This window comes from Melospiza melodia, chromosome 24 (genome assembly GCF_035770615.1).
Source record: "Melospiza melodia melodia isolate bMelMel2 chromosome 24, bMelMel2.pri, whole genome shotgun sequence".
Lineage (NCBI taxonomy): Eukaryota > Metazoa > Chordata > Aves > Passeriformes > Passerellidae > Melospiza > Melospiza melodia.
This window is the reverse complement of record NC_086217.1, coordinates 5,349,852-5,363,385: the sequence shown is the minus strand read 5'-3', so window position 1 is coordinate 5,363,385 and position 13,534 is coordinate 5,349,852. Positions and strand designations below refer to the sequence as shown.

At 45.0% G+C, this 13,534-nt stretch overlaps 1 protein-coding gene across 1 annotated transcript; it reads left to right on the top strand.

The window, feature by feature from the left end:
- The first annotated feature begins 51 nt into the window (after positions 1-51).
- On the top strand, positions 52-13,381 carry LOC134428701 (cytochrome b-245 chaperone 1). Its single transcript, XM_063175599.1, has 7 exons — positions 52-184; positions 2,260-2,390; positions 3,456-3,497; positions 4,742-4,815; positions 5,727-5,823; positions 7,628-7,772; positions 8,757-13,381. Exons 2-7 carry the CDS (start codon positions 2,306-2,308, stop codon positions 8,884-8,886), a joined length of 573 nt encoding a protein of 190 aa, XP_063031669.1. The 5' UTR covers positions 52-184; positions 2,260-2,305; the 3' UTR covers positions 8,887-13,381.
- The last annotated feature ends 153 nt before the right edge of the window (positions 13,382-13,534 follow it).

Genomic DNA, 13,534 nt, shown 5'->3' with positions numbered 1-13,534 from the left:
GGCGCTGCCCTCACGGGCGGGGAAGGGAAGGGACGGGAAGGGACGGGAGGTTCATGTCCCCTCCTCTGCCCTCACCCAAAATGGCCGCGGGCGCCTCCGTCCATCCCTGAGGCGGGACCAGCGCTGAGGGCGCGGGACGCGGAGGCGGCCGAGGCTCTTTAGAAGGCGGCTGGAGGCCGGGCAGGTACCGCGGGCACGGGGCTGGGTGAGGGCGAGGGCGGCCTGGGGCTCCCCACACGCGGGGGGAAAAAAGCCGCGGGTCGGGTGGGTCATGGCTGGGGAGGGTCTTCCCCTCCCTGAGGGGGAAACCACGCTGGGCTGGGAGCAGGTGCAGGCTTGGGAGGTAACAAAAATAAGCTCTGTAAAGAAAATTCACCTGATGTGTGGTCCTGACTTGATGGTCGCTGGTGGTGAGGATTTCAAGGGGTGAAAATTTCAATTCTTCCAATGGGTTTTGCTGGCTTGCCTTCAACCGAGAGCTTGGAGGAAGCGTGAGAATGTTATTTTGATGCTGGAGATCAGTTCATTGTAAACCAGACAAATTCAAGCAAAATTGAATTTTTAAGAACTTAGCAAGAGCAGCACAAAAATACCTCTTTCTCTGTGTTCTGGTAAAACTTTAGTGTTTGTTTTAGGGTGCATTTATGATTTATTTATTAAATGTAACTTTAGAAGCTGCTTTTTATTCCAAGCAACAGCCTGTGAGAGACAATGCACTGATGTTGCGTGTCCAACATTAAACCAAAACTGGCATTTGCCTGCTTGAACTTCCCTAAATTATTATGGGGAGGAGATACCAAAGGTTGCATTAATGGACTTGACTGATAAGTGTGAGAATTATGTTCTAAGTAGGGTGTAATATTTATAAAATGCACTGAGATTTCTGCGGTGATTTTGATGTGTTTTTTAACTTGGATTTGGTACCAGGCAGGAGAAGGCATTGTGCATGCAGAAGTATTTTCCGGTGTATTGAGAACAACTCACAGGAGTCATTTGAAAATTAAAATTTGATGCTTGACATCCGGAGGAGATGGAGTGTGTCTCATGCATAAGTGCTTTTGGCTCTTTCGGTTTCAGATGCTCTCAGATGTGTTGCTAAGAGATTAAAATCAAAGCCGTGGATGCTTTTTGTTTAACTGAAAAGACCTGGCTAAATCTGCTCCCCTGGAGCTTTGTATCCAAACTCCCAGAATTGCAGGAGCATATTGTACCCAAGAACAGCTGGATAAGTAAAGGACTGAAAATCACATATTTGCCTTTTGTGAGAACTTGGATGTGCTCAGACCTGCTCTCTCAGTGTTATTCAGAACCTGATGAATGTTGGCATTTTCTTGAAACCTGTTATCTTGGGCAGCTAACAGCAGCTTAATGCCAGCCTCCTTGAGCTGGTTCTGTGGGACAGGATGCCCAGGGAAGTGCTGGAGTCACCATCCCTGGAAGTGTTCAAAAATCCTGTAGGGGAGGTGCTTCAGGACATGGTTTAGTGGTGTGCTGGGTTAATGGTTGGGCTTCATGATCCTAAAGGTCTTTCTCACCCTGGATAACTCTGATTCTGTGCTGTGAAACAGTAAAAATATACTGAAAATGCTGCATGGGATTACCCAGCTCTTCCTGGTTTTAATTAGTGCCTGGCCTTTTAGTCTCTGCTGTTTCTGCCTGGGCTGAAGGGATGGTCTTGTTGAGGACAGACAGACATGGCTGTTGGAAGCTCCTGGTTGTGTTCCTGAGGTGCCTTGGAAGATGGGAATGCTGTCTGTGGCGTTATGGGGTGGTGGCAGTGCTTGGCTGCAGCCCCTCCTGGGGTGCAGAAGGCTGCACTGTCCTGCCCAACTCCCAGACTGACCCTTCACACACCCCTCTGAGCTCACAGGAGAAACGCTGTCAAGAGATTTCCATTCCCCTTGCTGTTTTATCTGAAGGGCTGCATGAATTAACAACAGCATTGTTCCAGCTCCTTGTTTTGCACATTTTTCTTCCAGAATCTGATTATAACAGAAAGAGACTTTTACCCCTAAAATGAGAACTTTCTTCCAGGAATTCACATTCCTGTTGTTGTTATGCAACTCTCGACATGACAGTTTTACTTTGTGGTTATTTTCAGTGTTCATATTGCTCTTCCTGTCAAAAAAGACTGTGTTCTTACCCTGGAGTATCTTTTATAGTCTAGATTGAGACTTGGTAAGTCCTGGAGGGAGAACTGGTGGAATTGTCAATGATTTAGAAATTTTACCTTTTTTTCTTTTTGTTTTTTTGGTGCAGTGAGGTTTGATGAGTCAGACTGGGCTGTTGGGAGCTGCTGTTGAAGATGTACATGTTGGTTGAAAAACGCACAAATTCCCATCTGCACCTGAAGAGGTCACCTGGCATCCGCTCCTGGTCTCTCTGTGTTGGTAAGAGCACAGCTTTCATTCCAGAGCTTGCTGTAAGGGAAGAGGGTGACAATAAACTCCTGAAAGAGCCCCTGGTGAAATCCCTGCCTTCCAGGCATTTTCCTTTCCAGAGGAGGAGAGATTGGGCTCTGAACTCTTCCTTTCCATAGCCACTGAATGAGTGTGAGGCCTCAGCATGGCAGTTCCGCTGTGGGACTTTCAGTCTCATCTGGGGAACCTCAGAAGCTCATGGATGGAATTTTAAGGGAGTCCTGAAAGATCAAGAACAGAAGGTTTATTATGAATTGTGAAGCTTCTGAAGGGGGTTTTGCTTGAGAAACATCTCAGTTTGCAGGAGTGGAAAGCTGCAGCGTGACCATGCTGGGTGTGTGGGGTTGGTGCTGAGCTCCTGAGGACTCTGTATGAAATGGGAAGTCATACAGGATATTCTGAAAGGCATCTTTATAAACACCACTGAATATGCAGGAAAAATAAACTTGTTAGGATTGTACTGAGAGAGCTGCTGGGGAAAATCTGGTATATCCTGCTTTCCAGCTGAGATCCCACTGCAGCAGCACCACCTTGTCAGTGCTTTCAGGGATGTGGTTGAGAAGATCTTTGCAGTTGCAGCAGCCCCTGGGGCATGGGGCACTCTTCAGCTGCTTCCTCCTCTGAGAGAAAGGAGCTGGCAGTTTCTGACCCAGCTTTACTGCAAAAGTTGTCTTTTGGCTCCATAGAGCACTTAAAGGGGAAAATAACCATTGCAAGGTTTGTGAGCCCTCCAGGTTGTACTGTGCTGAGAGGAACTATGGTGTCATGGTTAAACTGAGTCCCTCTGAGCTTCTGTTCCCAACTGTGTCACAAAATTTTTATTTCTGACTCCAACCACTGTGCTTTTAATGCCTCTGCAGGATGGAAGCTTTTTTTAATACTGAGAGAAAAAAAGAACTTGACTTTCATATAGTCATATATGTTGCAATCAGGTTTGTCCTGGTTTTGAAAAGTGATGTTTTTCGTCAGGGAATTTTAGATGTTTTTTAGTTATTTGTTATTTATTTGTCTTAATTCTCTCCTCTTTCCTCCTAGGAATAGCCTCCATAGGTTTGGCTGCTGCTTATTATAGTGCAGGTAATGCTCTATCACTTTTTTGGGAATTATTTCTTTGCTGTTAATCTGTTTTCCATGCTGATGACTCCTCTGCAGCTTCTGTCTGGCCCTTCAAAGGCAGTGGAGGTTCCTCTCCCCCTTTGTGGTGTGAATGTTAAAACCAATAATAATTGTTGCCTCTGTGGCTTACTGTGCTTTAGTGCTGTATTTCTTACTCAGCCTCCTTTCCATTTGCAAGTATTTTTAATAATGATATTGGTACTCTGTGGCATTTTGTACTTTCAATGTTTTATAAATGTGATTAGCTGCTCCTCACAGCTCTCCTGGGAGGACATGTAATGATTATTTGACACCATAATGAAATGATTGCTTTGCCTGTGACGGAAATTCTCTGTTTCTCTGGAAACTGTCAGATCATCACTGGCAGAGATTTACTCATCCCAGCACCTTTAGGGATGAGCCAGCTTCTGCTGCTTCCTCCCCCTGCAGTACAGCAGCCTTTGCACCAAATGCCAGCTGTCCTTTCATCCTGGAAGCTGCCCTGTGATTCTTGTGCTGCACCCTGTTAACATCAAATGTTAAAACTTAAAAGTGTGTAGGAATGTGCTACCAATAGAACCCACATATTTTTATTTCAAGAGATAAATTCAAGCTGCTTGAGCCACCAGCTAAATCAGCCTTGTTTTTCTTAAGACATTGCAACAAAGTTTTCTGAAATCTCAGCACAGTTCTGCTGTGCCTTCAATTAAAAGCCTGAGTGAGCAGATTATTCAGGCTGTGACATGTAAACACTTCCAGGACATGAAATACAAATGTTTGTTTGTCAAGAGGACCAACTGCTTCCTTTTATGCAGAAACATGTTTCCTTTATTGAATTTTCTTTGTCCTTATCCTTGTCCTCTGCAGCACAAATATTTGGTGTTTGACTGCAGGTTGGCAGTTTTGTGAATGCCTTTTAAGATGCCTTTGTACAGAAGAGAAAGATGTGATGTTCCAGCCTTGCCAATAATACAAATGCTTATAATTCTGCATGGTTTAAAGCCCAGTGTGAATGAAGTCTCTGAAAAGTGTGAAGATTTTCTGTATTTTCATTCTGGGAAAGAGCTGTAAAATAGCTTGCAGTACAACTAAAAGCAAAAATGTTCCATCAGAGAAACCTTTCCTCCTTTTGTTGATTTTAAAGGGAGCATGTTGCTTTCAGGATTGTTTAAATACCAGAGAAGGAGTAAAAAAACCTAAATTTATGCATTTTTTACATTGTCCAGACAGCTTGGCATGGAAGCTCTTCTACATGGCTGGGTGTTTCTTTGTGGCAGCCCAGAATCTGGAGCAGTGGGAGGTAAGATGCTGAGCTCAGGAAATGAGGGGCTGTGAGTAGGAAGCACTTGGCAGATGCTGATCCCAAACAGACAAGTTCTGCTTTTGGTTTTGGGGAAACCCTCTGGGTTGCTATGCTGGGACTAGAATTAGGGCAAGAATTCTTGGATTATAGAGGCATAAAAATGTGAAGCTAAACATTTGGGTATTTTTAAGGGGAGACTTGGCCCAAAATGTACTCTCTTGTACAACAGAGGGAAGATGACCAGGACATTCAGCTGCACAAATGATTTTGAAATTAGCCTTCAGGCTAATGACAGAGAAACCACTAAATAAGGGAGCTCTAAGCTTCCAGGCTCCTCAGCTTTTTTCCTCTGCTTTAGAATTGTGTGGATGTTGATTTGAGAGCAGTAACCCACCTTGTCACCCTGCTGACCTGAGCTGTGTTAGAATGAACAACTCACCTAAAGAGAACAAGATCCTCTTTTCATTGATTAATATGAAATTTTATTAATATCCCATATCATTAATATTCATTTTCATTGGGATATTTGAGTTCTGTGTAAGCCTGGCCAAATGAGCACAGCACTGGGATGTCAAATTCACTAGAAGTGAGAATTATAGGAATTACAAGTTAGTGTTCAAATTGAATTCCAGCTTTTATTACTTGGGGAATGTGGCAAGAGGGACAATGAACCCATTTTAACTCCTTTCTAGAAGTCACACCAGAGATATGGTAAAATTTCTGTTAAAACCAAGAGCAAGATTGTGATTTTCATGGTCTGGTAATAGAGGAATGTATCTCTGTCTCTCTCTGAGTATTTTTCTGTTACCAAGATTATTTTCCAGTGGAACTATTTTTATTTTACTTTGAGGCATAGCTAGTGATGGTGTTTTCAAGAAAATCTTAATTCTTATTTTTCAATTTTACAGGAAGCTGTATTTGATAAAAACAAGGGAACAATCTGCCTTAAAACATTCAACCTCTACAAAAAAATCCTGACCTTGTCAAAAGGAGGCAATGAACAAGGTGAGAAAGCAGCATCTGTGGTAGAAAATGTGGTGAGCAGCAGAAGAGATGGATGTGTGCCCATTTAATGGCTTCTCTGGAGTTCTGTACTCAAATTAAGTCACATCTGCTCCCAGATCTGCTTTGTTCCCAAGCAGCAGATGTAACAATCTGCCTCTCTGGGCCCAAATGCTTTTTCTCAGTGTGCTGAATGCATCTTGTTAATTATTTTAATCCAACATAAGTAGGCCTACACATTGCTTTCCCTAATAATGTTAGCCATTCCTTTGGGATGTTAATGTGTTTACCTTGCTCTTGGCTAGCCTGCTTGGCAGCTGGGGCTGGTGGAAAAACTTCAATTTTGGAACCAGAAGTTGAGATTTCTGTAATCTCATCTGCTTTGGGGAGCAGGCAAAGGTTTGATAGCATATGCAAGCAGGCTTGTTCCATCCTGCAGTTACAGAATATGCATTTAAAGCAGCCTGAGCAGGAGGCTCAGTTTAATGCAGGATCTGATGGCCTTGGGCTTCCTCTTGGACTCACAGAAGCTGCAGTTTGGTCTGTGAGTTGGGGGAGTCAGGGTGGTGAGTTGGAAGCTCTATTGCAATCTGGGATCTTTTATTCTGTTGCAAAAGTAGGATCTTCTTCTATGGCAGAACATCTAAACCTGAACCTGCCAAACACTCAACCCTGCACACAACTGAACTGCACTGAATCTTGTGACTGTCACCCAACATTCCTGACACACACACACACCTGGCCCTGACAGGCCAAGGAAACAAAACACCATCACTGTGGGGAAACAGTCTCCATATTGCATCCTACTTTTGCACAAACACAGGCACAGCAACTGATAAGAATTGTTTTTCCTTTCTCTGAGGTTCAGAGAATGTGAAACCCAGAAATATTCTTGTGAAGAATTGTGCCTCGCTGTTCTCTGGGAAGAGAAATGGGGCTACAGGGAGACAAAACAATTCCTTCTCTAGCTGGGGACCAAGGACAAATGATCCAAATCTCAGCCCAAGAGCACAAAAAATGTGGACTGAAGAGAGAAAAACAAGCAGGATGGGACTGGATGGGCTAAAGCTGGAATTGGACAATGAATTCCAAGATGCAAATGGAGCAGAACTTACAAAAGTGAGAGAGCCCATGACCAGTTGTACATTTTGTGACCATTTTGGTTCATCTTGGGTGCAGCCCTGGCTGGGCTCTTGTGCTGCCCAAGGTGGATCCATGGAGGCCTTTTAATAAATCCCTAAGAAGAATAAAGTTATTCTTTAGCTCCATCTGGTCTCTGCTCTAGATCAGCCTGCACAAGGCATCAGTTTGGTGCTGCAGGAGTGCCCTGGCTGTGAGGGATCACAGCAGTGGTGCCCCAGAGCAGGGTCCCTCTGAGGATGAGGGAAGAGATGAGGATCTGACTCCATGTTTCAGAAGGCTTGATTTATTATTTTATGATTTATACTATATTAAAACTATACTAAAAGAATAGAAGAAAGGATTTCATCAGAAGGCTGGCTAAGAATAGAAAAAGAATGATAACAAAGGTTTGTGAGTGACTGAGACAGTCTGGACAGCTGGGCTGTGTTTGGCCATTAATTAGGAACAACCACATGAGACCAATCCCAGATGCACCTGTTGCATTCCACAGCGGCAGATAACCATTGTTTACATTTTGTTCCTGAGGCCTCCCAGCTTCTCAGGAGGAAAAATCCTAAGGAAAGGATTTTTCATAACAGATGTCTGTGGCAGGGTCCCTGTGACCCTGTCAGCAGTGCTGAGGGTTTGCAGTGCTGCTGAAGCTGCTGTTGTGCCCTCCCTGCAGTGGTGGCCGTGCTGAGCGAGATCCGCGATGTGAACGTGGAGGAGGAGGCCGTGCGCTATTTCGGGAAGGGCCACCTGGTGGTGCTGCGCTTCGTCACCGGCTTCTCACACCCGCTCACCCAGAGCGCCGTGCTGGGCTGCAGAAGGTGCAGTGGGGACTTGGTAAAATTGGAATGTGGAAGGTGGGGATGCAAATCATGTGGGCCAGTAATTGCCAACTGTTACTGATGCTTCAGGTTTTAGTTTTTATATTTTTCATATTCTGTGCTGCGTTAGTGTGGGGGGTCTGAGCTTCATATGAGGGGATGGTGAGCTCTGTGCACAGAGCAGGGAGACAAAACAATTCCTGCTCCAGCTGGGCACCAAGGACAAATGATCCAAATCTCAGCCCAAGAGCACAAACAATGTGGACTGAAGGGACAAAAAACCCAAGAAGGCTGGGACTTCATGAGCTCAAGCTGTAATTGGACAATGAACTCCAAGATGCAAATGGAGCAGAACTGATCAAAGTGAGAGACCCCATGACCACTCGTCCATTTTGGTTCATCTTGGGTGCAGCCCTGGCTGGGCTCTGGTGCTGCCCAAGGTGGATCCATGGAGGAGATCCTTTTCATAAATCCCTGTTTATTCTGTAACTCTGTCCAGCCTCTGTTCTAGGTCAGCCTTCCCAAGGCATCATTATAACTAAGCTCAGTTTTTAGACTTGCTGTTATGACCTTGTGTTACTCAGTTTAACCTTTTAAACCCCATGATGTTTTCATTTGCAGACATTTTGCTAACACCATCTGTCAGGATCATGTTTAAATATCTAAGATCCCTTTAGTGCTGCATGTCTGCTGGAGTTGCCTTTCTGAGCTAGGCAGTGGCAGAGGGGTCTTATTCTACTTTGCAAACATTTGGTTTATTAGTTAGAAAATTTATCTTAAGCATTGATAATAAGGAACCTTGCAGCAGGGAGTGGGAAAGGACTGATTTGTTCTGATGTGGAGGGAATGGCTTGGTGTGTCAGCCATACCCTCTATGCCCATATCACTTTCCCTCCAGGCAGTTATTCTCAGGAATTAGCATGTCTGCTCTTGTCTTGTCACTGCAGTTCCACTAACTCTTCCATTGTTTCTTCCTTCCCACAGTGATGTGGAAGCAGTTGCCAAACTCATTACGAGTTTTCTGGAACTGGACAGAGTGGAGACCCCACAAGATTTCTCCCAGAGCAGCGAAACAGAGGCAAGTGATGCAGATGAACCACAGGTTAAATACTGATAGTCATTGTGAACTGAAGCAAGCAGAGGCTTTCACAATCTGGAAAATATTCTGATTGTTCTTCAGAACAAGAAACCCCTCACAACCTTGATCTGGGCATTTCTCAACGTGTGCATTTGCAATGGGTGGAATCTGTCTTAGGGCCCATTGTTCAGTGCTAAATTGCTTCAAGACCCTGCATGTGGACACTGCTGGCTTTTGAACTTTTGTCACCTCATCAAACTTGTCTAGGAATAGTTATTTATTAATGAATTGGTTTGAAATAATTGCTTTTCCATTAATGAAGATACAGATGTGAGCTTCTGCTTACTGCAAACATTTGCTGCAGGTACAGTATATGCAATGTAGAAGAGTTGAATTTGTAACTCAATACACAAAGCTTTGAGGTTTCCCCTTTAATATATGCAATTAGGAGATGCAGAATAGTGGCACTTTTATGTTCTCTACTACTGACTTGCCACTGGATATCTGTGGCAATTTAAGTCTGAGTGCCTCTCTTGGAATTTTAAACATCAGGGTAATCAACTTGTAAAGGTGTCTTAACTTATCTCAGACTCACCAAGGAGCCATAAATAGCAAAGGAAAAAGGATCATGATGAAACTTCCTGTTCTGTTTCACTTGTGGGCAGGACAGAGCAATCTTTTTCTAGACCTCAATGTTTACTATTTAAACTGTGTATTTAGAAAGGAAGCAGGGACATGTTTAACTTTAGGTAGGGAAAGGGCTGATGTCAAACGAGGTGGTAGCTTAGAGTTGTTGAGTATTTCCTCACTTGAAATGATACCCAAGTGCTAAATAATAACTTTTTTTAAGGTAGGTAGCACAGACTAAATGTCTGACTGTGTTTTACTCCAGCTGTGTGGTGTCCTCTGTTCTGACCAATGGTTTCACAAATAGTTCAAATATGCATTTTTTCAAGGTATTTCTGAAGTAAAAGCTACCTCTGTTAGTCAACATATTCTCTGTAGAGCTAGAACTGCTTCATGCTTACATTAACATGTCAGTACAAGAAAGAAATGTCAAAAGCTGCAAGTTCCTTCAGCATGCTACAGCTGCTTGTACTGAAGTTCACTAGGTTTTATTTAGGAATCTTATGGTCTTTAGACCTGATTTAGAAAATCTGTGCACAGTTACATCTAGGAGATGTGAACAGGTACGAGGTAACTGTGTTCTGTGCTTTCACAGTTGGCCAGCAGCAAATGTCTCCTGGCAGCAGTTCCTTCAGATTTGAAAGAGCCTGTGTTCTTGTTCCCAATCACTCTACCTCTACAGAGAGAAGGCTCTGGAAAGCTTTTGGTGGAAGGCACATCCTGTTGTGAGTTCAGTTTGGTGTGAAGCTGAGCACAGGTTTCCCTTCCAGCTGTCACACCCAGGCTGTGAGCAGAGGCTGTGGCTGTCAGGGGAAGGTGCTCACACTGCAGCAGGGCTGGTGGCTGTTGGTGTAGCTGCCTGCAGCACAGAACCAGGTCTGTTTCCTTTAAATAAGGTAAAAAACTTGTAATCATGTCAGGTATCAGCACAGAGCTCTGCCAGTACATGTTCCTCAAAGTCCTCTGAGTTGTTGGGGTGATCATGGGGCTTTTGGTGCCTACCCCACACCACTGGAGCTGGGAAGCTGCAGTTTATGAATGTGGGAAAATCAGGTTGCAATTAGCTAAATTTGCCTTTATTCTCCAGCACAGCTGTAGGCTAAGCATAATCATCAAACCTGTTTAAAAATACTGCAGGGTGTAACACTTAATGCAGAGTTCCTCATTTCAATCCACTGTAATGCACACCCCAGGTGATGCTCATTTTAGAGAGAGGAGGATGAGATTGGGGATTTGGAGAACTCTTTTTCCTCACAGTGTAAAATGAGAATGGTGAGTGTTCTAAGGACTTCAGCAGGAAGTTCTGTCCTGTATGTCATGGTGCAGTGTAAGCACAAGGGCTCAGCCTGTGCCAGCTGCTGCTCTGTGCCAAGGATATTCAGAGGGCATTGTGCTGTGCCCTGCACTTACTCTGAGCCCGTGGAGTGGACCATGGATAGCCCAGACCAAACTGCCCTCAGCCTCAGCTCTGCTGGCTTTCATTTGGATTCCCATGACAGCTGACATTCCATGGAAGATGTAAACCACACTGTAGATCTCCAGTTAAAAATCAGCTTTTGAGAGGTCCATCTGTTGGTGTGACCCTGCACTGCATCCTGTGTGTGTCCTCTGCTGCTGAGCTGCAGTGCCTCCAGCTTGCTGTGCATTCATGGTGTTTGATGCCTACACTGACAGACTATGCAGTACCTTAGACAAAGAGACTAAAAAACAATGTCAGGAAATTGAGAATATAGAAAAGGGAATGACCTATAGTGAGGTACAATGTAACTTGAAATACATCCTGTGGAGTAATGTGTATGTTGGGTTGGTGTCAGTGATCACCTCTGCAGAGGTGTTCAGCAGTGTCCTCCTCACTCCTCATTACCCTGCTGTGTTAGGCAGGGCAGGGATGGCTGCACCATGCACTGTGTGCCTAGGAGGAATATTGACTCCTCAGCCTTTCCCTTGGAGCACCTGGTGCCATCCTCTGGTGCCATTTCCATGTAGCATTTGGCAGCTGTCACTGTACCAACAAGTCCAGTTCCAGTGGGAATCTGTGTTCTGCAGCCTGAGCTGGCAGGATGGGCCCTGGGGATGTTCTCAGAGCTGTGTTCTGCAGGATGGGCCCTGGGGATGTTCTCAGAGCTGTGTTCTGCAGGATGGGCCCTGGGGATGTTCTCAGAGCTGTGTTCTGCAGGATGGGCTGTGGGGATGATCTCAGAGCTGTGTTCTGCAGGATGGGCTGTGGGGATGTTTTCAGAGCTGTGTTCTGCAGGATGGGCCCTGGGGATGTTCTCAGAGCTGTGTTCTGCAGCATGGGCTGTGGGGATGTTCTCAGACCTGTGTTCTGCAGGATGGGCTGTGGGGATGATCTCAGAGCTGTGTTCTGCAGGATGGGCTGTGGGGATGATCTCAGACCTGTGTTCTGCAGGGCAGGATGGGCCCTGGGGATGATCTCAGAGCTGTGTTCTGCAGGATGGGCTGTGGGGATGTTCTCAGAGCTGTGTTCTGCAGGATGGGCTGTGGGGATGATCTCAGAGCTGTGTTCTGCAGGATGGGCTGTGGGGATGATCTCAGAGCTGTGTTCTGCAGGATGGGCTGTGGGGATGATCTCAGAGCTGTGTTCTGCAGGATGGGCTGTGGGGATGTTCTCAGAGCTGTGTTCTGCAGGATGGGCACTGGGGATGATCTCAGAGCTGTGTTCTGCAGGATGGGCTGTGGGGATGTTCTCAGAGCTGTGTTCTGCAGCATGGGCTGTGGGGATGATCTCAGAGCTGTGTTCTGCAGGATGGGCCCTGGGGATGTTCTGGCAGCTGGGGGGCTCCTGTGGGGACGTGTCAGGCACTGCTGGCGGATCCACCCAGGAGCTTCTGTGGCACTGATCCATCTGAGCCTGGCAGGGGACACTGCCCCAGTGGTAGCACAGGCTGATGGAGGCTGATGGGCTTTTCTCTTGTTTCTCTCTCCACATGTGGAGCTTCTTGCCCTCCAATATCATTTCTAGCTGGAAGACATGGCCAGATGAGTGCAGTAACAGTGCATGGACAATTCACCTGCAGTTGCTGCTGCCATGATTTGGCTGTGGCAGGGTCTGTGCCCTCAGCACAGGGTCCACTCTTCCCTCTTTGGACAAATCCTTTCTCCTTCTCCTTTTGTGCCACTTCCACCATTCTGCTGGAGGATTTCCTGGTTTTCCTCACTCCTCAGTACACAGAGCCTGACATGTGCCTGCTGTGAAGTGACTTGGACTCAAGGAATGACATCAAAGACTCATTTTGGGTAGGAAACTCAGTACTCCCAGGAGACTTTGTACAGATGTACTCATGAACTTCTGCATCTCAGGCTGTCTCTAGAGACCTGGGCCTGACTTAGCCATGATTAAAAAAGCTGCACAGCAGAGCTCAGATCAGCTCTAACACCCAAACCAAGCCCTTTTGTCAGCTCCTTGCATGGCTGTGCTGGGATGGGGCTGGGGCTGTGGCTGCTGCACTGCTCTGTGTAACCTTGGTGTAACCTTGGTGTAACTTCATATTCCAGTACTTCACCATGAAATATTCCATTCCTGACATTAAGTGTGCAAATCTCAAAGAAAATCCAAATATTTCTAGTTGAGATCTGATTTTTTGAGCTGTATTTATGAAGTTACACAGGTACCAAAACCTCAGCTGGCTCCCATAATAAATAAAAAGTGCTAGTTCTGACAGTGTCATGGATGGCTGGGAGGCAAAAATACTTCTGGAAAATGTTTAGAAATTGCCTTTTTTTTTTTTTTTTTTACTTTGAAATTGCAAGTAGAATTTCAGCAAGGCCTTGTTGTGTTGTCTTTTTTTAAAAATAATGTTAACTGATAAAATCAACTTTGATAACTTGTTTTGCATCGCTGTAGTATTTTGTATATTGTTTTTAATTAAAATTATTAAAAATATTAATGGCTGTCTAAATTATTATTGGGAAGGAGTTAATGAAGGGGAGGACAGAATAGAAGAAGCCCAAATACCTGCTTAGAAGTGACCCTGCTGACACTTCTGCAGCAGTCCAGCTTTTAATTCCATTTTCTATTATTCCATATAATAGAGAT